Below are 26,468 nucleotides of genomic sequence, written 5' to 3' on the forward strand. Positions count from 1 at the left end.
AGCTCCAACAATTATTTAGATATTTTTTGCAACTAAGTGTTTTAGCAGACCATTTTAAGGAGCCTTGAAGAGTCACAAGATAGCCAGATTACAGATTTCTGCTGAAGGAAGTAAACCAGTTTGGTTTCTCTTGCAGTTTCATGGCCACTGTTTTAATAGCACCAGCTTTTCACTTCCAGATTTGTTTTCCCCAGACAATTCAACTTTTTGAACTGTCAATGGGATTTGAAATTATATTTTCTGGATTACTAGGAGAGTGCCAAAATTACCTACTATCATATCCACATACTGGCTTGCAACTGGGGAAACATTAAGTGCAATGCTGACCATTTTTTTTCTCACTCCCATCTTCTTAGCATTAAGCCTGTATGATTTCCTTTTACTTCATAAGATGCAAGTTTGTATGCAACTTGGCTTACAAGAAATAATCATGTGAAAGCAGAATATTACAATGAGGTAGCATCCAATATTTCTCTAATTTCGTGCAACATGTCCTCAGGTCGAGGATCAAGCAAGTCTGTATCTAATCTACTAAAGTCCTCATTGGCAAGCAATGAGGTTAGAACATCTTCACTTCGGTGTAAATCGAACACTAAGTGGCATGACCCGAGTGCAGACAGTTCTATAGGAAATACATCCTTGAGAGGAGGAGTGTCTTCTGAAGAAGCATCTAGTACAGCCATCCTATTTTTAGAAATTATTTTCAGAAAGGTGTAGAATTCACAGTAGTTGATTCCAGTGCATGATTTCAAGAGGACCTATGACAAATATGAACAAAGAACAGTCACTGATTATAATCATTGTTTTACAATTGAAGTTTGATGCCAGAGAAATTAAATATCTTAATAATTTTAATTGACTCATCACTAGCATGTTAGCTCTGGCCAAATAGTAAAAATTCCACTATTGTATCCCACTAAACATACCCTGGCCGGGTACAGAATGGACTGGTGACCATTTACTTTCCACTACCCTCAAGCCAGATGCAGCAGGAGTCAGCATGAAAATTGCATTTGCCTCAACCATCAGATTTTAATCCATCCTCAGAAGAGCACGCTGTATTATTGTATGATAATCCCTTTTGGTCCAAAGTGAGAATTTGCTATATGCTAATTGGCTCTCATTCCTAATTCTAATGTATACACTGCAGTTCAGCAATATCATCGGGAAAACATTGCCATCATCTCTTTCAATTCTTCTATTCATGGGTGAGGTGAGGTGAAATGGGTGAAGTTCTCAATGAATACTTCTCTTCAGTATTCACCAAGGAGAGGGGCCTTGATGACGCCGAGGACAGTGTTGGTAAGGGTAATGTTCTAGAGTATGTAGATATTAAGAGAGAGGATGTGTTGGAGTTGTTAGAAAATATTAGGACAGCTAAGTCTCCGGGGCCTGACGGAATATTCCCCAGGCTGCTTCGTGAGGCGAGGGAGGAGATTGCTGAACCATTGGTTAGGATCTTTGAGTCCTTGTTGGCCACGGGGATGGTACTGGAGGATTGGAGGGTGGAGAATGTTGTCCCCTTATTCAAAAAAGGTAGTAGGGATAGTCCAGGGAATTACAGACCAGTGAGCCTTACGTCTGTGGTGGGTAAGCTGTTAGAAAGGATTCTGAGAGATAGGATCTATGAGCATTTAGAGAATCATGGACTGATTAGGGACAGCCAGCATGGATTTATGAAGGGAAGATCTTGCCTCACAAGCCTGATAGGGTTCTTTGAGGAGGTGACCAGGAAGATTGATGAGGGTATTGCAGTGGATGTGGTCTACGCAGATTTTAGTAAGGCGTTTGATAAGGTTCTGCATGGTAGGCTTCTTCAGAAGGTCAGAGGCCAAGGGATCCAGGGATGCTTGGCTGTGTGGATTCAGAATTGGCTTGCCTATAGAAAGCAAGAGGGTTGTGGTGGAGGGAGTGCATTCGGATTGGAGGGCTGTGACTAGTGGTGTCCCACAGGGATCGGTTCTGGGACCTCTACTTTTTGTGACATGTATTAATGACTTAGATGAGGGGGTGGAAGGGTGGGTTAGCAAGTTTGCAGATGACACAAAGATCGGTGGTGTTGTGGATAATGTGGAGGGCTGTCGAAGCTTACAGAGGGATATTGATAGGATGCAGAGCTGGGCTGACAAGTGGCAGATGGAGTTCAATCCAGAGAAGTGTGAGGTGGTACACTTTGGAAGGACAAACTCCAAGGTGGAGTACAAGGTAAATGGCAGGATTCTGGGCAGTGTAGAGGAGCAGAGGGATCTGGGGGTTCACATCCGCAGATCACTGAAAGTCGCCTCACAGGTAGATAGGGTAGTTAAGAAAGCTTATGGGATGTTAGCTTTCATAAATCGTGGGATTGAGTTTAAGAGCCGCGAAGTAATGATGCAGCTTTACAAAACTCTGGTTAGGCCACACTTAGAGTACTGTGTCCAGTTCTGGTCACCTCATTATAGGAAGGATGTGGAGGCGTTGGAAAGGGTGCAGAGGAGATTTACCAGGATGCTACCTGGATTAGAGAGTATGGATGATGAGGAGAGACTAAAGGAGCTAGGGCTTTAATCATTGGAGAGGAGGAGGATGAGGGGAGACATGATAGATGTATACAAGATATTAAGAGGAATAGATAGAGTGGACAGCCAGCACTTCTTTCCCAGGGCACCAATGCTCAAAACGAGAGGACATGGCTTTAAAGTAATGGGTGGAAAGTTCAAGGGAGATGTCAGAGGGAGGTTTTTCACTAAGAGAGTGGTTGGTGCATGGAATGCGCTGCCTGGGGTGGTGGTGGAGGCTGATACGTTGGTCAAGTTCAAGAGATTATTAGATAAGCATATGGAGGAATTTAAGATAGACAGATATGTGGGAGGAAGGGGTTAGATAGTCTTAGGTGTGGTTTGAAGGGCGGCATAACATGGTGGGCCGAAGGGCCTGTATTGTGCTGTATTGTTCTATGGTTCTATTGTTTCCAAATTTCTAGACAAGTAGAATGAATACAGAATTCATCCAACTATTCAGAGGACCAAAGTTTCAAACTCTGGTGTTGAAAACTCCTTTTCCTAGATACCAATTCCCTCCCACAGTAAACTGTTGAAAAGTGACTCAGATCATTATCAATTTTGGTGTCATACCAGATCCCAAGAATAGGTGACATATCTGTGCCACCAGTACAAATGTCATTTTCCACCTCCATTAACACTGCTCCACTTCACATTTAAAAGGCTTATCTATTCAATTGTTACCTGTAGACTTGACATTTCCAGTGCAATCTTGGTTATCCCCCACTTTATTTTGCATCTGTAGAATTGAGATAATCCAAAACCTAAGCACACCAGGTTCTAATCACCTCTGTGCTTGCTGTCCAAGTTTGGCTCCTGGTTAAGCAAAGCTTTAAAATTGTCAAGCTTGTTTTGAAATTCATCTGTGGATTTTCCTCTTCCTATCTCTACTGTGTTCTGAACCTTTAACCCTCATGGATGTCTTACACATCACCAATTCTGGAGTCTCAATCACTTCATTACTGGTGGTTGTACCTTCAACTGTCAAGGCTCTAAGCTATGAAATTCCCTCTCTATATTTATGTGTCCCGTCAACCTCTTTTTTCTCCTTTAATAGACCCCTTTAAAAGCTATCTTTTTGACTAAGCTTTTGATTTTCTGCCCTAGTTGTCTGGTGTGTAACTTGGTATCAAATTTTGTTTGATAGCACTGCTGTAAAGTACCTCAGGGCATTTTGCCACATTAAAAGTGCTGTAAAAAAAAATACAAGCTGTTATTACTATTCTCCTCAGGGCAGTTGGAACTGCCAGCCATGCCCACATCCTGAGAACGAATAAGACTTTTAATAGTATGCTATGCTTTATTTCTGAAAAAAATCCTGTGTTTTTAATTAACTACGAAATCCAGTCACTTATGTTAGACAAAGTTTAGACAAAGGAATTAAATGATGAATTAGCCTCTCCACTGATACCTGACAGTGTTGGTGCCAATCCTCCATATGATCCTTCCACTCCTCAATCTCCCCCTGGACAGCTGTTAGTTCCCCTTGTAGGAAGCTCCACATGCTATCTATGTTGCAGCCGTTCAGCCAGTTGTGGTTGATTGAGATGGTGTCCTCCTGAAGAAGATTTATTACAGATTATACCTCTTCAAAAGAAAGACGATGTGCCCATTCAGGGCAGAAAGGCCACAAAAAAAAGAAACTACAGCTCTACACTAATTAACCCATGGAAAGTAGAGGCTATGGCTTTCAGACTCAAAAAATGATGGCTCAAAAACACTCAGAAATGGCTCAGAATATACACAACTTAATCAGATAACCTACTACTCAGTCATTCCTTTTACTTCTGTGGTGGGTTGCCTCTATGATAAAATTTCTATTAAACTATTGCAATATAGTAAGGTAAATGTTGAGTTTTGTTGCAAGTGCCCCAATAATTCCCTACATGTTTAAGTCCGAATCAGGTTTATTGTCACTGACATTTATCATGAAATTTGTTGTTTTGCAGCAGCAGTACAGTGCAAGACATAAAAATTACTATAAGTCACAATAATAAATAAATGCTGCAAAAGAGGAATCAATCCAACCAGTCACTGGGGATACGTGGTGCTACCAGCACCAACGGCAAAGGGAATAAAAAAAATAAGATCTGTTTTTTGTACCAGGTTGTGTACTTGATGGTGCCAACCACTAGGGATAAAGATGACCTCGCCAGCTTCTTGCACCACCTCAATGGGTTGACAGCACTGGCTATAGTTTGGGTATAACTTCTTGTCCTGCAGGATTGAAGACTGAGCGTCATAAACAAGATTACCACTGCGATCTCGCAGATGTTCCTCCTGACCAGGAGAAAACAATAGCCATTTCTTCCTCCCGCAAATGTTGGCAGACCAGCTGTAGGATCGGAATACATCAGCATGGAATGGTGTCCTACAGAAAGGAGGAGAAAAGGGATATGTATCACATCACTAGGAAGTCAGCTAGCACTTACAAGGTTTCCTGTTTTCTTTTCATTCCACCATTTTCTCCGTTCATCCAATAACATCATCTTGACGCTAATAAAGTGATAAACTTGTCCAGGGAGATGGTAGCGGCACATTTCAGCTTCAGATTGAACAATTAAACAGGAAACCTAATCAGCTAAGACAATTATGTGGGGAATGAAAAATATTGTTCAACCTGGGACTGTTAGATATAGTAAATTGTTCTCTTCTGATCCTTCAATATGTACTACTGCAACTAGGAACGGCAATATATGTCAACATTGGACATTATGTCTTGCACTGTACTGCTGCCACTAAACAACAAATTTCACGACATATGTCAGTGATAATAAACCTGATTCTGATAAGACGGACTAAGTAACACTTGAACATAGCTACCTGTTATCAATTGTAATTCACAATTGCTCTAGGATAATTTGGATTTTAATCAATCGAGAGGGACATTTATTTTCTGCAGGTTGTTGCCTGATTTGTGATTTTCAGTCAGCTTCTGGTTAACTGGAACTTATTATAAAAGGCTATAAGACAAAGATGTGTCCTAACTGAAGTTTATAAGATGAAAGGTTGAACATACAGAAAATGTTGGTCGAAACTAAAACTAATGGGTATAAATATAAGATGGCCACTTATAAATCCAACAGGAATTCAGGAGAAACAACTTCTCTTAAGAAAAGTAATACTGTGGCACTTGATAACATTATGCCCAGCTGAAGCATATGAATTAGATGCATTTAAGGGAGAACGGAATATGAAGATACACTGGCAAATTTTGAAGTAAACTGGGAGGAGTCTCAAATGTAGCATAAATTCTGGCACAAAGCAGTTGGGTCAAATAGCTTGTTCTGTACTCTAAGGATAAGACTCCATACAACTCTATTTAAGATCCTTTGATACAATTTAACGTTGCCCTTGTTAGTGGAGTAAAATACCTCTTGACACAAGTTATACCTACCATGATCCTTTGGGACCCATGTAAACGAAACGATAATCATCCAATTTGATAGTATCCCAGTATTCATTCAGCCAGTCAGATTGGAAGAAGTCGGGTGTATTATATACTCCATGATTGGGGAAAACCCTGGAACCCACAGTACCAAGATTTATTCAGGGTTATTACAACCATACAAAACACAATCATCAGCTAAACCCGAGCCTCACTCCTGCAGAAGCTCTATATGTAATACACTTGTGAACTTTGTTCTTGGGTCTCCTAGCTCTTTGTTTATTTTCTCACACTGCAAGTCATTTATCAATCTGTCAGTGTAAGTACTATAGGTTTAATACACACTGTGTGATTTAAATGCATTTCATGACTAAGCTTCAACTAAGGCAGTACAAGTTTAACTCCTAGAAAACACAAAGAATTTTTGTCCTGTCTGTTAACTCTCCATGTTAATCTCCCTTGCACCGCACAACTTGGTGCCATCAATAGGTTTGATATAATTGTCACAAGTACTTTCTCCTTTGCCTTCTTAGAGAAACGTTCAAGGTCCTGCAGCTCTATGCAAAGCAAAGCAAAGGAGAGTACTCCCAATTTCTTGGTCAACACTTATTCATCAATTAAAACCACAAAAGAATAAAATGACTGAGTCACATTGCATTATCATTTGTTGTGTAAAAAATGACTGTTATGGTGCTTACATTCTAACAGCATCTACACTTGAAAAAATATTTAATTGGCTGTAAAGAGCTCTGCGTTGTCCTTAAGCTGTGTAATTTTTTAAAAAAAGTACAGGCTTTCTGTTCCCCACCTCCCCCCATTTAACTTTATGTGATGGATATGTTTGAATTATGCTATAAAAGAACTAAATGAACTCAGACTGTCAGGACTGGAGAAGAGAACTTCTTACCATATTTTTTATTCCAAAAGCATCAAGTATTTCTGGGTCAGAAAGTAAACATGCTCTAGTCTGCCTCAGTTTCTTACTATAGCACCATAGCATTCTGATTTTTTCTGACTAACCAATCTATTACTTCAGCAAGATTGTTAGTTTTGTGTCAAACAAAAGCTTATATTTATGCAGTACCCCTTCACTTCTCTGAGAAGTAAGCCATTTCACTTACAATGAATTACCCAAAATCTCCTCTTTAGGCAAATAAGAGGAAGACTTGTACTGTGAAGTCTCATACACAAGGACAGATTGAGATTACCTAGTCATTTCATTTTGAACCTCCGATATGGGAGATTTTCATCCCGTTTACCTTAGTGCACAATATTGTCGGGTTCAAAAATAGAGAGTTCTTTCTTTGAAACAAAAAGCAATGTGGAGTTTGATTCCATTTTGCACAAACCTGTGCATATGCCAATCTTTCATATACAAGCAACCCTGTGGAGATGAATAACCACTCTTCCTGTGTTCTCTCCAGTAACTGAAATAATCCCTTAAAGGGATATTGTTCTTTGGATTTGCATTATATTCCTTCACATCACAGTTGGCCACAGGTACAATGGAATCTCCTGCAAAGAAAGGGGAATGGCATGAGCAGTGCAACAGGTAGAGTGACAAGGAATGCTAAATGATAAACAATTTAATAATTATAAAACAAAACACTTTCAAGTTTCAACTTGTACATTAGACTTACTACTGGAAATTAAATCCATGCAGTATGGAACAAGGCAGCCAATTTTGAACAACCAGCCACAGAATTTGTGGCCTGGTGTTGTACAGTATCTTTCAGGCCCTTAAAGTGTTTTAGATCTAATGAAGTATTTCTTCAGTGTAATTGCTGTTTAATTTCTTTTTAGCCCCCACCTGGGATGTTACCTGGGTAATGTTCCACAGGTACCCAATAGTATCTAGGATTGATAACTGTGCCAGGGCATTTTATTGAACATGAGCACAACCACCTGCTCCTTCCCACCCCATAATCCTGCAATTAGCTGTCCAAGACGTCTAAACTTTCATCCCAAAAGCAAAACAAAAAGATGTTGCATATCTGAAATTAAAAAAATAGAAAATGCTGGGAATATTCAGTGGGCCAGGCACTTTCTCATATTTCCTTACAATAAAAAAATAGGCCATTCAGCTCATCAAGATTATAGGAAGGATGTGGAAGCGTTGGAAAGGGTGCAGAGGAGATTTACCAGGATGCTGCCTGGTTTGGAGAGTATGCATTATGAGGAGAGACTAAGGGAGCTAGGGCTTTACTCTTTGGAGAGAAGGAGGATGAGAGGACACATGATAAAGGTGTACAAAATATTAAGAGGAATAGATAGAGTGGAAAGCCAGCACCTCTTTCCCAGGGCACCAATGCTCAATACAAGAGGGCACGGCTTTAAAGTAATGGGTGGGAAGTTCAAGGGAGATATCAGAGGAAGGTTTTTTACCCAGAGAGTGGTTGGGGCATGGAATGCGCTGCCTGAGGCGGTGGTGGAGGCAGGTACATTGGTCAAATTCTGCCTTGATTCCTTACCACCCACTTATCCTAGAGGTAATTTACAGTAACCAATTAACCACACATCTTTGGGATGTTGGAGGAAAATGAAATATCCTGGGGAAACCCATGTGGTTGCAAACTCCACAAAGACAGCACCAAGGCCAGAACTGATAAGAGTTACATTTCATTTTGATGACCTTTCTAAGGAAAGATCAGAAGCTCATCAACTTGAAAGGTTAACACCAACAAAACATCAGAATGGTCATCAAAATGAAACTGTCTTCCTGTATGCTGCCTCTTCTGCCAAGTGTCCCTGCATTTTCTGCTTTTATGTCCAAACTTGTTACAGCTCGGCCAATTAGAAATCAAAGACTATTCAATACTCCTTGGATAATTTGACTGCCAGTCAAACACACTATTTCTACATCTGAAGTATTTGTATTACAAATATATATTAATGTCCATTGTCGTTAGTCATTTTTTAGGATCTGAGCGTCACTGGTAATGCTGACATTTATTGCACATCCCTAATCATCTTGAACTGAGTGGCTTGCAAGTTCATTTTTGTTAACCACACCGACATACTGATTTATGCAATGCCAATGAAAAGTACAAGTTGGATGCAAATTTCCTTTTACTTCGCCTCGGTGTTTTTCAAATTACACATAAAACATCTGTGTTGCCCTCATGCTTTTTTCCCCCTTGGTTTGCTTGCAGTGGCATTCCAGGGATTAATCTTTAATTCCTTTGCAAATGAAAGGCTAACTTGTTCAGGTGGATTTCGGCAACAGCCTGGACAGCATGCAAGAATCCAGAATGGGAAAAGTGACTGAAATGGGAAACCCCCCTCCCTCCAGCAAGCACACGGTCACAACAAAATGGCACTAACCAAATTTTTTCAGCAAGTAATCAAAGTCAGGGCTCCCGTCCCCCTTCACCCACTGTTGCCTGCTTCTCCAATCGTCTGTGAACTCGGGCGACAGAATGCATGGGTAATTAGGAAGCAGAAAATCTCGGAAAAACTCCGAGTAACTCAGATCAGTTTTGCGTAGGTAATCGAGCTTTCGACCTTTGTGGAATAGTTCGTACGAAGGCCTTTCATATTTGAAAAAAATAAGTGCTGTGTTCAAGATTTCCTTGTTCATATTCAGCAATTTCTTTTGCTTAACGTTTTTTTAAATGATCAATAATTCTTCAAACCATCCTAGTTTTCCTTCCTCCTCTCCCGAAGATGCTGATCCTCATCCCTGAGAAATATCGCAGTTAATGGTCATGAGATGTAAATATGCTCTTCCACTTTTACAAATAAATAATGTTCGGTGTATAAATTGACTTATTTTCTCTACCCTAACAACTTCAGCACTTTTGCCTTCGACTGATCAGACACAGAACTTCACGTCGCAGAGTAAGATTTGGGCTACAAGTTGAAATTTCACTCACGGACTTTAAATGACTCAGCAGAAACATTATATTCATTAAATTATTAGCTGGCAACTCCGTTGACTCCTATTCCAACTTGCTCTGATCCAGAAGTTGATGGCCCACACCCACTGAAGGGAACAAGCATATTAATATCCATATTTGGTATCCTAAGTCGCAGCTACAGCCGAACATCTCTAGGCCTCAGTTGCCCTGAACTAAGCACTAGCAGACGGCCCACCATCCAATCAAACAACACAGACCGCCGGCGGACCTATTACCATGTGGCACTCGATGGCTCAAGAGTCCGAAGGCGGGGCCTGGGAAACATGATTGGACAGGAGGGAGGACAGCGAGGGCGAGGATTGGACAGATTCGGGTGAGGGCGGTGCCTGTAAATGACTGACATGGAGGGCGGGGCCGTGGATGGAGTGACAGTTGTGGTCCTGCGTTTGACTGACGGGGAGGGCGGAACAAGGAATAATTGACAGGGCGAGCGATCGGCAGTGAGGGGCGGGCCCAGAAATGATTGACAGGCTGGGCGTCACATGGAATTAGGGAGAGGCAGGGTGTAAAAACCGAGCCTTTGACTGTAAAGGCGGGGCCTGAAATGATTGACAGAGTAGGAAAGCCAAGGAATGACTGAGGGGGCGACCCAAGCCATCGACTATAAGGGCGGGGCCTGGAATGATTGACAGCGGCTTAGGCCCGGAATGCCCTGCAGAGAGGGTGGGACATGAATAATTGATATAGAGGATGATTGACAGGAAGCTCGGGGCCTATGACGATGTAGAGGGAGCGCATTTGGGCGGGGCTTTTGATGATTGACAAGGGGAAGCGGCCAGGAAGAAGGAGATTGACGTGATGGTCTGTGAAGGATTGACAGGCTGTAGGGACTTGAGGGGAGACTGACATGGAGGGTGGAGCCTGGGTGGGATTTACTGGAGGGCTGGGTTTATGAATGTTGTGGTTGAGGGTAGCGAGGGAGAGGCGGTGCTTATGGGCGAGGTGGATAGGAACTGGGAGGATGGGGCGGTGCCTGCGGCGGACTGTGAGGTGAGTAGGGGCGGGGACTGGGGCTGGTACTGGTACTGGTACATGGTTTGGGTCAGACGGTGGAGGGGGTAGAAACTGTCCGCTTCCATCCCCGGAGAGAGGAAGGGTTTGAGACCGGGGCGAGAGATAGAGGGAACGGGCGAGTAGTGCCAGGCCGGCAGAGAGGGCCTCGGTCAAGGCCCCTTTGAGCGCCGTCAGGGGGCAGGAGTGCCGGGGGCTGAGAAGCAGCCGGCCCCCGGAGAGATGGGGAGAGAATCTCTAGGAACAATTCTGCCAAAGAGGGAGAATATTTTGGAATAAATCTTGCACAATTGAGGGAAATGTATTGATGCAACCCGCAGAAGGCACATCCTGAGATACATTTGCAGAGTACATAATAATATCCTGGAAGAAATCTTGCAGAGGAAAACACTCAGAGATGAATCTGCAGTGGGTGCAGGGAGCATGCCGGCGTAAAGGTTGTGAGGAAGAAGCTGAAGGGAACAAAATGGAATAGGTTGACTGGCACAGACTGGGGATCGCAGGGAGACTGATGGTCGGATTGCACAGGAATCAGAGAAGGTGAAAGGAACCGCACAGAACAGCCAATAAGGAATACAGCGAGTGGAACTGGAAAGCCAAAAAAAAATGAGAGATTAAGAAGAATACAGAAAGAAAAGGTTGTAGAGGATATAAACGTGCAAGGAAATGCAGAAAGGTGACTGAATTGGGGGGAAACAACAAATTAGAAGAAAGGAGACACGAAGGTAAGCAAGCAGAGTGATGTGGCAAGTACTGAGTTGTAGAACGGCAAAGATTCCATTATGCAGATAGAATGTACAATAAAGAAATCGGGATTTTAAAGGATGGATTCCTAGTTTGATAACTCATTGATACAAAGGGACCTTTTCCAAATGAACGTGGTAGAAATGTGAAAAACGATTCAAATATAGAATATTCTACACTACACAGGGAAGGGAGGCACACACATAGGTGAGCATTGGGGCAAATTCTTGCCCAAGGTGATTTGGCATGTTTTGTATTTGGACTGCATGTATATACTTAAAAGATTCAGACTTTGGGGAAATGATTGGAATTGGGTGGGTAGAGAAGAAATGTTGCTAAGATGAAAATAAATGTCGAATGCATTAATGCTGGATCTTGTAATGTAGCTGCTTTTAATCGTTTTGAATGTACAAAATTTCCCTAAAATATGAGAGTATTTAATCATATTAAAAAATAAAACTTTGCTGTTAAGGTGAAGGAATGAACATGTGTAATGATTAGAAAGGTTAAGAAACTTAAGCTATGAGGAACTGTTGATGTTCCATGAGAATCTAATTCTTTCAGAAGGGACTTTAAGAGACCTAGTGGAACCTTTAAAGATATGAAAGATGAGGCCACTAAGGAAACTTCAGTATGGTGAATGTGGCCATTAAAGTGGATGGTATAAATCTTGAGACAATTTAGATTTGTTTCTTTAGAGATCTGTTGTTGGATGTGGGAATAGGTGAGGTACAGTTGTCCTTTTGCTGTTTTTTTAAAAAAAGTGTGTATTATTGTTTTCCAGAGTCTTGTGAATTCATGCCAGAAAAAGGTCACTCAGGTTGGTATGTGGTGCAGATTTTTTTTGTGTGTATCTTTGTGATGGCAAATTGTGAATTCCAGTGTAAGGCTTACTACTTTTGTAGGTTGTTCTCCCACTTGAGAAAAAATTGTCAAACACCAGAAATTCAGATTTTTTTTTTAAAGAAGGCAAAAATATTTACCAAGTCTGTATTTTCAAGGATCCTGACATTAAAGCTTCACCTTTTAAGCTGATCTGTGGTTTCTTCTACTAAATGCCAAACAAATTTCACTCCCTACCCTTTTGTGATTCTCCAGATTTTCTTACATTTATGGAAGGGGCAGCGGCTGCTGCAATGAACAAAGACTTGTGCATCCATTCGTGGCCTGGTTCCTACTATTTACAGAGTGAGAAGCGATGGGTTTATGGGAAGCTGTCACTCACACCATATCAGTTGACTTTCACATCTGACAAAGAAGGGCTCATTCTGACCAGCTTCAAGCTCTCTGGCATCACTGGCATCAAGAAGGAAACATCCAGCTTCATATTCAGCTCATTAACTGTGCTGGTGGGTGGCAGTGAGAAGCACTGGTTTAGTTCACTTCAACCCAACCGAACAGTGGTGTTCAATGTTATCGAGCACTTCTGGCGGGCACAGCTGCTCTCGTCTGAGGTGGAGGCCGACCCCAGGCCCATGTCGAAGGGGAGGGAGCTGATCAACCTGGCGTCCAGTTCTCAACAACGCTTGGGAGACACAGCCAAAGTGCTGCATCATCAGGGTGAACAATTTGATCGCATCATGAAGGGGCTAGACAAGATTGAGTCTGACTTGGATGTGGCGAACAGGTATTGGGGCCATTTTGTTCTTGTATGAGAAAATGTGAGCTTAAGAAATAAGTGTCGGTGTAAGCCATTGAAAAGGGGGCCCACGGGTGTATGCATCAGAAGGTACGGTGAATTAAAAGAAGCAATTTTGTTCCACATGCTACTGAGTAGTGTGTGTGTCCTTGTGCCAATTCTAAAATCTAGTAGATACACATTGGAATAAATGAGAGCAAATCCCTTCTCCAAACCTTTCTTAATGTATGTGAGAAAAAAAATCTATCCCAAGTCACTTCTGCCTGCCAACTATCAAACTGTTTTACATTCCATCTAATCCTTACAAAATTCTGTAAGGATTTGGGAAACACTTAGAGAGGAAAATACATCTCCTTGCATCCAAACTAATTCCAGCCTTGCATAACTCGCAATTGTACTCTGAATCCTTCTTATTCATTGCAACACCTTATCTCTGTAACATGCAATCCACCAAGAAGTTACAACTCTAATCATGTGAATTTCTCATACCTCCTGTTTCATGACGGCATCTGTGCCAATGGCCCATTTGACCATGTGCTCTTGAGTTCCTTTCCTTTATATATATCTCTGCTTCCCCAACATCCTCTCCCTCTTTAAGGTGCTCCCTAAAACTTGCCTGTTTAACCTAATGTTTAGTTGTCTCCTTTGCTTCAGTATTCTGGTCCTGGTATGCTCTGTGAAATGAATTTGGCTCATTTTGTTACATCAGTGGCACTGTATTGTGCCAAGTTGTTGTCTGGTATTGTATAGGTTATGTTTTTCTGTGACAACTCCTGCACCTGAACAACACACAGAGGGATTAAAAAGGAACAACTGGCTTGTGTGCAACTCAATACATGTGTAATGTAATTGATGTTTATATTTGAATGGAAGAGTTAGTATTTTAGAATTAAGTCGGTTATAGATAAAGAAATTCAGGTTTGTTTCACCGTGCCAGATAATAGCCTAAGGAAATGATTGCTTGGCTATTGGTTGCATTCAAAAAGAATCTTATTGCCAGTGAGCATGAGTTTTTATATTTTCATTTGCAACATAAGCTATTGGCAAAGTGGTTTCTGAACTGGTAACCTCTCCATTTTAGGGCCTGGATCCAACTGTAATCAAAATTCCCCAGTGATTGGAAATCATCAGGGAGCCTGCAAGAGCAGCTGTGTGGATTAAAACACAAACACCCAGTTGTTTTCATTATTTAGGCTGTTCCCACAATGCTTTTCACTGGTATTTCACATTTTTAATCATTAACTTTCTAATTGTGTGAAGTTGCCACGAGCAGAGTTTGAGGGCAATGTTCATTAGGCATTGGTTCACTCTTTGGATACAATTCTGGGGCTTTGTCAGCTGGTTGTTGCCCTATGTGTAAACTTTGACAATGACTATTAGATTACTTGACTGTAACGGGTGATGTTGGCTATACTATTAATAGTTATTATTTCTCTAAAGATGTGAATAGTGTTGGCAAAGCCATCATTTTCTCTGAACCCTATTTGCTTTGAGAACTTGTGCATAGGTTACCGTCTTCCTATGGAAAGGATAGTGTGCAACTTGGAGGGAACATGCCTGTTGTGTTTCACCAATGGTATTTCTTCCATGATAGTTTCGAAATGGGTATGTTTGCTGATCATTGCACAGTGTTTAATTTCATCTGCAACTTTCCAGCAAATGAAGTCTTCCATGCCTTCATGCAGCAAGACTGGACACCATTTGCATGTGGACTGATAAGTGGCAAGCAATATTTCTGCCACAATTACCAAACAATAACTTCTTTAAACAAGATAGTTTAACCATTTATTCTTGGCATTACCATTGCTGAGTGCTCCATCATCAACTTCCTGGGGGTCATAATTTACCAAAAACTTAACTGGACAAATCATAAATAGAGCAGGACAGAGCTGAGTATCCTGTAGCAAGTGATTCATCTTCTGACATTCCAAAGCCTTTCCACCATTTGAAAGCTTGTTAGAAGTGAGATGAATTACTTTCCACTTGAGTGAGGGTGGTTCCAACAACTTGTAAGGAGCTTAACACAATCGAGGACAAAGCAGTCTGCTTGATGGGTATCCCATCCACCACCTTGAACATTTATTCACTCTGGCAATGTGTACAATATATAAAATTCACTGCAATTACTCACGCAAATCCAACAGCAACTTCCAAACCTGTGATTTCTACCACCAGGAAGGACAAGCATAGTAGGTACATGAGAACACCACCACCTTCAGGCTTCCCTCCAAGCTGCACACTTACCATATTTGGAAATGTTACCCGTCCCTTGTGTTTTCTGGGTCTAAATCCAGGAACTACCTGCCCAATAGCACTGTGTGAGTACTTTCACCAGAAGGACTGCAGCAGTTCAGACCATCTCAGGGGAAATTGGGGATGGGTAAAGATTGCTACCCTCAACTATGGTCTGGCATATCCCTCATTTGGTTAATATAATCAAGCTTGGAGATCAACCCTGGTTCAATGAGGAGTGCAGAAGGGAGCATGCCAAGAGAAGCACTAAGCATATCTAACAACGAGGTGCCAATGATATCAAAGCCTGCTCTACCATTTAATAAGAATGTGGCTGATCTGATTGTAACCTGAACTCCAAATTCCCACCTACCTGTGGTCCACATGCTTATCAAGTACCCATCTATCTTAACCTTAAGGTATTTCAAAGACCTGTTTACATGGCCCTTTGAGGAAGAGTTCCAAAGACTTGCACCTGCTGAGAAGGAAAGATGTCTTAAATGTGCATTCCTTTATTTTTAAACAATGACCTTTAGTTGTAGATACTTCCAAAAGAAGCATCCCCTTTGTGACCTCACAATCTACCTTGTTGTGACCTTGCACCTTATTGTCAACCTGCAATGCACTTCCCTGTAGCTGTGACACATTACTCTATACTCTTATTGTTTTTACCTGTACTACCTCAATGCACTCTGTACTAACTCAATGTATCTGCACTGTGTAATGAACTGATCTGTACGAATGGTATGCAAGACAAGTTTTTCACTGTACCTTGGTACAAGTGACAATAATAAACCAATACCTTTTACAAGACTGACCTGTTCACAACCATGTTCAGCCAAAACTGCCAGCTTCCTCCTGAGATCCCCACTGTCACATAAAGGAGACTTCAGGCAATTCCATTCGCTCCAGAAACAAGTGACAATATGATAGAGCAAAGGCTATGAGAGTGGACACCATTCTAGCTATAATATTAAAGAATTGCATTCTGAATTAACTTTCTCTAACTACGCTGATCCAATACAGTAATAATACTGGCATCTATCTGACTGTGTTGAAAGTTGTCCAGCTATGTGCTGTATGTAAAGCAGGAGAAATCCAATCTGGCTAATTACCATTCAATAAATCAGCTATCAATTATCTGAAGTAGAAGGTATTGTTGATGGTGTTTTCAACAGGCACATAGAGTGCTGCTCAGTTACTGCTGGGTCCTTCTCACAGTCTCAGTCCAAATGTGCACCAAAGAGTTAAATTCCAAAGGTGAGCTGAGAATATCTGCTTTTTGCATCAAGGCAGCATGTGACATCTGGGACCCCGAGTAAAATTGAAATCAAGGGCATTAAAGGGAAACCAATCAAATGGCAGGAGTCACACTTTGCACAGAAGAAGATGGTTAATCACTCTAGTTCTAGTAGGTCATTGCAGGAGTTCCTCAGGTTTGTGCCCTAGGCCTAACTGACTTAAGCTACATTTTCAATGATGTTCCTGACTTGCTGAATCTCTTCCAAGTTGCACACCATCCTAGCTTGGAAATGTGTCATTGTTCTTTCATTGGTGGATCTAACTCAGGAGATTTCCTTCCAAAAAGAATTGTAGGGAAAAGCCTCACCTGCAGGATTGCAGTGGTTCAAGAGGGTGACTCTCCACCACCATTTTGAGGGCACTTTGGGCTTGATAATAAATGCTGGCCTCGCTAGGCTAGGCCAGCATCCTGAATAACACAAATAAAGCACATGGCTCTTTCGGGTAAAAAAAAATTACTGAGTGGAAATCATTCTTGCTCATCCAAGTACTAAATACCAGCCCCAATCCTGAGACTGTGACCCTAGTTCTAGAATTTACAGCCAGAGAAATAGCCTCAGCATCTACTTATGAATTCTATATATTTTGGTAGGATTACGTCATATAAGTTCTCCTCATAGTTCACCTCTCACCTAGGAATCAACACAATGGATTTGCTTCTTTTGGCAAAGGGGCTAAAGCCATACACAGTAGAGATGTGGTTACAAGGTTACGGGGTGATCATTTAAAACACTGGTGGGTAGCAACCTCCCACAGAGAGTAATGAATCTCTATACACTTGAATCGCTTGGGCATAGAGGGCTATGGACCAAGTGTTGGACGATGGGTTTAATAGAAAAAGGTGTCCACTGGTCGGTGGATGAGTTGGGCCAAATGGCCTTTTTCCATGCTGTATGATTCTGTGGAATTCTCTTTGCTGGAGGGTTGTAAAGACTTGATCATTGGGGAAGTAGGTACATTTTTGAAAGATCAGGGAACTGGCAGAGGAGGAGAGGCTTGAGTATATTAGCAATGGTCACACTGAGTGGTGGAGCAAGCATGAGCATTGAACATGGCTGGCCCAGTTCATCTTGTGGTTGTTAATGGTGAGGACTTGGTTCTGGTGGAGGTTGGGCAATGTTTATACAAGTAGCACAAATGTTCCCTTACAGAATTCACAAATCGCCACCTGAAATTTTAAGATACGGAATATAATTCATTCTCACAGAATATATGCAGGGGCAAAAAAAGTAAATTTTTCTTTTCAACACGTGTTTCTTGATGCATGCACAAATGACACAGCAATATAGACTGTCTAGGAATGTAACTCCCTCCCCCCGTTCTCCAAAGTTATTTTTTACTTCACTATTGCCACGCTAGTTACAAAAAGGAGTTCTGTACAAACCTTTAGCCCTTACGGTGAATGTTAAGTGTTCCTTCAGTGTGGTTATGCATTTGTAGCACTCCTCACATGATAAAAGTTTGTATAAGCCCTTCATAGGTGGTAAGATAATTAAAAAAGCATGGTCAAAAGGTATTTGAAACTTTTTTGAAAGTGTGGAGAAAATTCCAGAAGCAAAGGAAACATACCAGTGTTTATTTCATTTGCACTAGCAATCAGGCCAAGATTTCACTAGCCCCACAGTACTATGATTTGACTTTTGACTGCTGTTTGAAAATATGATGTTTTGTTACAAATTCAGTCACGTAGTATATATTTTTTTGTTTGCCCAGAAATTTCAGGTCAATGACTTTCCATCAGAAATGTAAGCTAATTTGAATTTTCTAATCCATGCTCTTATGATGCAAGCATACAAAGTAGTCTTGCTTGACTCTTGTCAGTGTGAAGCATTTTACCTTTGTATTTTAGTGTTGTCAGGACTGCATTTATTATTCATTTTGAGGGATGAAGTGAGACTAAAGCTACATGTAGGCTCGGTCCATGAAGTAGGTTCTGTTTTTGAATGACATCGGTGATCCATATGTGTGCTTGCTATAAACCTACCAGAAGTTACTTTTTTGTCAAGCCCATAGATTTATTTAATTCAGTTTGCAGCCGGTATCTGACACTGGTCCAATAATGTAACTGCTAAGTTAATAAACACCCTAAAAATCACTGACTTAAATTCTCTCTTTGATACTTTAGAGGCTCTATTTGCTTTCTGAATCAAAATTTCTGTTATATGTAATAACACATATATTTCTTGTGTGATAGGCTGCTAACTGAGCTGGAGTCTCCACCGTGGTGGCCTTTCAGCAGTCGCCTCCGAAAACAGGAAGTGAAGAATAAGCCAGAATCTCTGCCTTCTTCACAGGCTTTTGGAAAGGATGGCTTGATATTAATTGTCCCCATCCTTTACTCCCAGGGTCCAGACCCCAACCTAAAACAGGGTACACTCGCGATTCTTTGCTCAGGTTTGGAAATCAGGGATTCAAACGAGCAGCTTGTGCACAAGTACCGGCGGGAAGATGTCGATGATATTAAAGTGCAGAATCCTTATGAGATTGTTGTCCGCCAGAGGTTTATCGGGAAGCCTGACATCTCATTTACGTTGCAGTCTGCAAGGATGACTGATGTTATTTCCATTGTAGAGATCCAGTACTCCAAAAAAGTGCAATTTAAAGAGGACCTGTTAGGACTCTTCAGACCAGAGGATTCCTCTGTTTCGGAGAACCTTGGCATGGGCAGCTCCATATGGAATGCAGGTATGCAAATTTAATTACTCAGGTGCTATGGTCACTGCACTTAAGAAGACACAATACAGTAGTAATACTGAATGTGAAATTAATGTCAAACATGAAACTTATGAGAATGTTTAGACTGAAGAAGCCTTGGATTCATAGATGTCCACCCTTTGTGTACAGATAAATCCATTTGATCTGTCTTGCTCCACTCTTCTATCATCATCTCTCTCTGGACTAAAGGTCATTCATTGAATCTGCATACAATTTATCTTCAGACTCATTGCAAGTTATTGCACAGGCTGGGAGCTTTTTATTTCTGGCGTTAATGAATGCTCCTAACTGCAATTCTGTTGACTAGTATTTAAATTCATTAAAAGATTGAATGGTACAGCACAGAGGTAATTTGCAGCTCTATAAAACTCTGGCTAGACCACACTTGGAGTATTGTGTTCAGTTCTGGTTTCCTCATTATAGGAAGGATGTGGAAGGTTTAGAGGGCGTGCAGAGGAGATTTACCAGGATGCTGCCAGGATCGGAGAACATGTCTTATGAGGATAGGTTGAGCGAATAGAGTGAAGGAGGATGAGAGATGACTTGATAGAAGTGTACAAGATGATGAGGCATAGATCGAGTGGACAGTGAGAGACTTTTTCCCAGGGCGAAAATGGCTAACACGAGAGGGCATGATTTTAAGGTGATTGGAGAAAGGTGTAGCGGGATGTCAGAGGTAAGTTTTTTACACAGTGGTGGGTGTGTGGACCGCACTGCCAGCAGAGGTGGTGGAGGCAGATGCATTAGGGACATTTAAAAGACTCTTAGATAGGCACATGAATGATAGAAAAATAGAGGGCTAATTTGGAGGGAAGGGTTAGATAGATCTTAGAGAAGGATAAAATGTTGGTACAACATCGTGGGCCGAAGGGCCTGTACTGTGCTGTCATGTTCTTTGTTCTAGAAGGGCAATGTGCCGCACATCATCTCTTTGTCATCCCTTTTGTAGGATTATCCAAATAATCAACCCCCGTTTGTTTCCTAATGCCCCATAATTCTATTTGTTCCCTTAGTAGTTCCCCAGTTCTTTTGGAAGGTACTATTGAAACTTGCTTTCAGTCAACATCTTCTGGATTGCAAATTGTTGTCTTTTGTTTTCAGAAAAGTTTCTTCCTATTGCCTCTGGTGCTGTTACCAATCACCCTAAATATTTGTACTTTGGAAATTGACTTTTTTGATATTAGAAACTATTTTCCCTTATTTATTAAAATATACACTTAGTTAACCTTGCCTACTGCAATGAAAAAAAGCCAGTTCTCTAATATGGGTAACAAAAGTCTCTCATTGGTGATGTCACTCTAATAAATCTCTTCTGCACCCCAGAGTTTTGGCTTAACAGTTTGGAATGGATGCCTCAGTTTGAACTTACCACTCCAGCTATGGCCTACCAGTGTGTTATAATATTATTCTTAAATTATCCTACCAACTTCAATGATTTGTGTACAGATATTCTCACATCTTTCCATTTCTGCATTCCTATCAATATTCAATATTTGTTTTAAAGCACTGCTACTTTACACTTTGCTTCATTAAATTTCTTCAAATATTGTCTATTTCATCACTATCCTTGTTCCAAGACTATTTCTATACTCCTTGTTTTTACATAAAAATCAGTTTCTTATCATCTAAATTTGAAATTCCGCCCACTCTATGCTTCCACTCTCCACTCTATTAATATTTATATTTTCTCTAGGTTCTTTTATATTCCTATTTTATGTTGAACATTATTTTGCTCTCTGACTATATCTTGCTTCTCTTTTCTTGCACAAGGACATTAGATCCTCAATGTATAATGCTGGAAAAAGCGGAGGATCGCGTAGGTCCTCCGGTCTATGGTAGAGGTTGAAAAGTGGAAGCCTCTAAGAACTTATAAACCAGGATATGAAATCATTACACAATTGGCGTGCAGTGGAATTAGCCAAGAGGAAAGGTGGTTGATGAGTGGAAGTTTGTGTGGGTTGAAGTTGGAGTGAAGGCAATGGGAATTTTGGAGAAAATGGGCCATTGGAACTGAAGGTATGAATGAGAGTCTGTGTGGTAGAGGTGATATTTTGGCTATAAGTAGGTGCAAACACTGATGGGCAAGGTGTGAAGTTTGAAAGTAAAAAGTCCGACTGTGTGTGTTTGTCAGAGAGAGAACAGGTGGTATTAAGTAATAGTCTTGGTATTATGATGGATTTTAATATCAACTTTTGGAGGAACATTCTTATTATGGGCTTCTGTTTATCCAGTGGGTATTGTTTTTCAATATTTGTTCCATGTCTTCGCATTGTGATTCAGAATGAAGCAATATACTGTTTCTGCCATTATATACTACTTGCTTTCACATGAATTTTATAGTATGTAGTTTTTATCAATACTTTGTGTCTTTTATCTGTCCACATAAATCAGTACTAATGATTAATTCTGCTTTTTACTGCACTGTTTCATGGGTTGGTTGCTTTTCTGGTGTCTAAGTGACCAAAGGTAGGCACAGCTACTCCAATTGGATTCTGAACCCATTAAATAGGCATTTGTATTTATTTCCCCAGCGACTGGCTTCTTGGACAGGGTGATGCATCCTGCTTCAGCAAGTGGTGGACAAATGTCCCAACAGGTGTGTGAGCAGACAGTCTCGGAGGCTGAAGCGCAAGAGCTGAGACAGGTAAGTGCATTCCCCAAGATCTTTTCCATTCGTAGACTTAATGCTGTGAGATAGAAAGATCTGTACTGTAAACAAACCCAGGTCATTGTTTATGTAACTACATTGTACACTTTTTTTTGTCAAAAAACATTGTCATTTTTTTCAGAAAGTGTGGTAGTGGTGCTAACTAACTTTCACAATTTTACATTTAGCTCATGTGAGAAAGAAGTGACAATAAAAAGTGTCTAGACAATGAGCTGTGAACCAGAAATCACAGAGCAAAATTCAAGTGTGACTATTTGCCACTTGACTGCCTACTATTTGTCCCCTCTACTTGCCTTTATTTGTTTCTTGTGTAAAGAGGCTTCTTACTAGATAATTGGGATATTCAAAGAGAAATTAGATAAACTTTCAAAGATCAGGGAATTGAGGGCTTATGAGGAACTGGCACAAAAGAGGAGATGACTCATGGAGCAGATCAGCCATGATCATATTCAATGGTGTGCAGACTTAAGGGGCTGAGTAACCTACTGCTCCTATTTTATGTTTTTATATTTCTTTAGGTATGGAAACATCACAGGTTATTCTACCATTTAATAAAGCAGGGGAGGAGGAGGAAGGGAATTTAGATCAGTTAGCCTATTCATTATGATAAAAATTACACACATTTGTAATTAATGATGATCTATAAGTCTCTGTGTCCCAGAAATTGTGGAGAACGTCAGGTCTGGCATGATGGAGCAGCTGAATGAAATTAGCATTTATCAGTTTTTTTTAAAAAGGAGGAGGAATGAACAACATAACTGAAATCTTCAGAACCTGTTGACATGTATCCCAAGAATTTGGAAGGAGGTGGGTATGGAGTTAGTGAATGCACTGGTTATCATCTTCCAAAGTTCCATTGAGTTTAGAATGGTTCCCACAGTTTGAAAGATAGTAAATATAATAGCACTATTTGCATTAATTTAAGTTTATGTAATTTGTAATGTACTGTGCTGTAAAAAAGCAAATTTTCACGGCATTTATACTCTGGGTATGTTTGCCCATGACAATAAACTTGTACTTGAAAGGAGGGAGAAAGAAAACTGAAAACTGCACACAAATTAGCCTGATGTCAGTAGCAAGGGAAATGCTGGAACCTATTATTGAGGAAGTATTATCAGAACAGTTAAGAGTAATAGGATTGGGCTCAGTAGGGTTTAGGAAAGGAAAACCATATCTGACAAATCTGTTAGTTTTTTTGAGGTTGTAACAAGCAGAGAGAAAGGGCATCCAGTGGATGTGGTATGCTTGGAATGCTGTAAAACCTTACACAGTTATTAAATAAAATTAGAACACACAGAATTGAGTTAATATGCTAGTGTTGATTGAGGATTGGTTAACGGATGGAAAACAGAGAGTAGAAATACAGATGACCCCGCGTTATGGCCGTATTGGTAGTAGAAATTCATGCTGAGAGAACTCGCGAAGCAATACCCAAAAAGTTGAGATGCAGAATAAAATTCACTCAAGGAATTTTTATTGGGGGGGGGGGGGTGGGGGAGCGATTTAAAAAGTAAATAAATCCACACAATTTATTTTTTCTTTTCAACTCTTGTTTGACGAATGTACAGATGACACAGCTTCGTGTTACAGAAAATCATTTTCTAAGAATGCAAACCCCTTGCCCTAGTAACACTGGGTTGCCTGTAAACTGTCATTTTTGGGTTAGGAGGCTGTGGCCTAGTTGGTTGCTGCAGGCTCTGATGCTGGCCCCCAGCTGTTGACAACCTATATCAATAATCTGGATGCAGGGATCATGTGTAATAGATCCTGGATCAGAGATGCAAAGCTGGATAGTAGGGTGAGGTCATGGGCCGTGATTGGTGAAATATGAAAAATGAGGTCTTCCATTTTGGTGGAAAAAATAGAAACATGGAGTATTTCTTTAAATGATGAGAGATTGAAAGATGTTGGTGTCCAGAGGGACATGGTAAATGAAAGACAGCAAACATTGAGGAAGGCAAAAGGTTCATCTTTCATTGCAAGAGGAATTTGAGTACAAGAATAAACATTTTACTGCAATTATATACGCCCTTGTGAGACTGCACCTGGAACATTGTGTACAGGTCTAGTCACTCTGCCTAAGGAAGGATATTTTTACGATAAGGTAGGTGTACCAAAGTATCACCAGGTTAATTCCTAGGATTTGTTTGGGGGGGCGGTGGGGAGGAGTGGTGTTTTTGGGAGATTTGGGTATTGTCCCATGAGGAGAGATTAAGCAGACTGGGCCTTCACTGTCTAGTTTTGAAGTATGAGCAATGATCTCATTAAAACCTATAAAATTCTAATGCAAGCTCACAGGGTAGACTTGGGAATGGTGTTTCTCTTGATTAGGTTGTCTAGAATGAAGGTTCACAGTCACAAGGTACTGGGTCTGCCATTCAGGTCTGAGAGGAAGAGAAGCTTCACCCAGAGGGTTGTAAATTTTTGGCATACTCCACTCAAGATGGCTGTGGAGGCTCAGTTGCTGAATATATTTGAGATATGATGTTAGATTTTTGGATATTAAGAGAATCAAGATATTGGTTTATTATTGTCACTTGTACTGAGGTACAGTGAAAAGCTTGTCTTACAAATCTATCGTACAGGTCAATTCATTACACAGTGCAGTTACATTGAGTTAGTATAGAGTGCATTGACATAGTACAGGTATAAACAATAACAGTACAGAGTAAAGTGTCACAGCTACAGAGTGCAGTGCAATAGGGTGCAAGGTCTCAACAAGGTAGATCCTGAGGTCATAGTCCATCTCATTGTATAAGGGAACCATTCAATAGTCTTATCACAGTGGGGTAGAAGCTGTCCTGAAGTCAGGCGGTACATGCCCTCACCCTCCTGTATCATCTACCTGATGGAAGAGGAGAGAAGAGAGAATGTCCTGGGTGGGTGGGGTCTTTGATTATGCTGGCTGCTACACCAAGACAATGAGAGGTAAAGATATGTAGTCAGTGTGTGAAAATGGCATTGAGATAAAAGATCAGCCATGATATTGAATGATGGAATAGGCATCGAGGGGCTATAATTGCTTGGTCCTGCTCATTTCTTGCATTCCTCTGTTCTCAAGTTGTACCCTCCAGTTATTATGCTTACTGAAGACTGATAACTCGGTGTGCTCTCTGCTGCTGTATTAGATTAGCACCTGAGAGCAATTTAATTTCTTTGTATATCTCTCCTCTGCTGAGTCCTGTTGGCTTGCATGAGAGAATTAACTTGTATTTAATTGTACTTGGACCTTAGCCCTTCCAAAGCAATTTATAGTCAATGAATAACTGAATTATAGCTGCAGCCCATTAACTTCCAACAAGAATGTCAAAATCAGCTGTGAGTTTACTGCTTTTGATAATGCTGTTTGAGGGGTAAATATTGGCCAGAATTCTCCTGTGTTTCAATTACTGCTGTGGAATATTTTTATATTCATCCTAAAGTACAAGTAGATTCCATTTAACTTCTCACTTAAGTGTCAGCAGTGCAGCACTGGAGACTCTGACTCTGGAGTGAGAATTGTACTTACGACTTTCTGACTCAAGTGTGGGAGTGCTGCCAAGTATGGGATGTGGTTGATGTTGTCTTAAAAGTGCAAGTGTATTCTTGGGTGACATCACCATTATTGTGGAGCAAAGAATCACTTGCACATGTCCATTCTCAGGTCAAGTAGATTTATTTATTTGGTCAGCCTTACAAGTACAGGGGGGAGAGGGGCCTGAGTACCTTTCTGTGGTCCAAACACATCTACTGTGTAAAGCATAGCACTTTTGTACAGATTTGGAGGTAAGGTACAGTATCTTTACCCAGTATACACATGTTCAGTTATTGGCATTGAGGCAATCGGGCAGAGAGAATGCGTGATCAGTTGTTACTAAAACCTTGGTCCCTGTTTGATCAACTCATTTGAAGACCCTTTCTCTAAGTGGTCTCACGACCAGGACTCATCAACTAGATAATGCTGCTGATCTAAGCAAATCACTGAATGTAATGGAGACCTTGTTTGAGGGCACATTTGGAGTTATCTTCATTACTATGGAAGCTACCCGGTTATCTCTAGATATATTCTTATACAGTAAAAGCTTTACTATCCGGTATCCATGGGAAAGAGGGGACATTCTTGTATGCTGGTTGACCAAGGGTTTAATATTATTGATTATGAAAACGTAAGGTTGTAGAATAAGGGAAATGGGTATTCTGCAGTACTCAACAATGATTTGGCAATTAGTATTAACCAGTAGTCAAGAAAAAAGGTATGAGAGATGTGCAGCGGCAGGGGATGCCCATGTGTCCTTCGGTGCTACGTTGATCTTTGTCTGTCTGCCTGCTC

General features: G+C 40.8%; 2 protein-coding genes across 4 annotated transcripts in view; one reads left to right on the top strand and one right to left on the bottom strand.

The window, feature by feature from the left end:
- Positions 1-94: 94 nt before the first annotated feature.
- jmjd4 (jumonji domain containing 4) lies at positions 95-10,005 on the bottom strand. Its single transcript, XM_052023444.1, has 6 exons — positions 9,253-10,005; positions 7,278-7,443; positions 5,938-6,063; positions 4,644-4,911; positions 3,952-4,098; positions 95-758 (listed from the first exon to the last, which is right to left on the bottom strand). The coding sequence occupies exons 1-6, from the start codon at positions 9,506-9,508 to the stop codon at positions 447-449; spliced, it is 1,275 nt and encodes a 424-aa protein (XP_051879404.1). The 5' UTR covers positions 9,509-10,005; the 3' UTR covers positions 95-446.
- Positions 10,006-10,765: 760 nt separating this feature from the next.
- Positions 10,766-26,468, top strand: part of snap47 (synaptosome associated protein 47) — a 30,574-nt gene continuing 14,871 nt past the window's right edge. The window contains exons 1-5 of one of the 3 annotated variants that reach the window (XM_052023793.1): positions 10,766-10,838; positions 12,388-12,423; positions 12,702-13,230; positions 18,971-19,461; positions 22,023-22,135. In XM_052023793.1, coding sequence (XP_051879753.1) covers positions 12,402-12,423; positions 12,702-13,230; positions 18,971-19,461; positions 22,023-22,135 — 1,155 coding nt within the window. In that variant the 5' untranslated portion in view covers positions 10,766-10,838; positions 12,388-12,401. Of the gene's footprint in view, positions 10,839-10,859; positions 11,585-12,387; positions 12,424-12,701; positions 13,231-18,970; positions 19,462-22,022; positions 22,136-26,468 lie in introns of those variants that run through there. The other 2 variants (XM_052023792.1, XM_052023794.1) reach the window with 2 other exon arrangements.

This window comes from Pristis pectinata, chromosome 9 (assembly GCF_009764475.1).
Source record: "Pristis pectinata isolate sPriPec2 chromosome 9, sPriPec2.1.pri, whole genome shotgun sequence".
Taxonomy (NCBI): Eukaryota; Metazoa; Chordata; class Chondrichthyes; order Rhinopristiformes; family Pristidae; genus Pristis; species Pristis pectinata.

What these genes read in the sequence shown, in the direction of transcription:
- jmjd4 (XM_052023444.1), bottom strand. Translation starts at nt 9,508, where the DNA reads ATGAACAAGGAAATCTTGAACACAGCACTTATTTTTTTCAAATATGAA. An exon ending in AAAGATTGGCATATGCACAG is followed by an intron (nt 6,064 to 7,277) that starts GTTTGTGCAAAA and finishes TGTGGGTTCCAG; the next exon opens with GGTTTTCCCCAATCATGGAG. An exon ending in ATTGGCACCAACACTGTCAG is followed by an intron (nt 759 to 3,951) that starts GTATCAGTGGAG and finishes TATTTGTCATAG; the next exon opens with GTCCTCTTGAAATCATGCAC.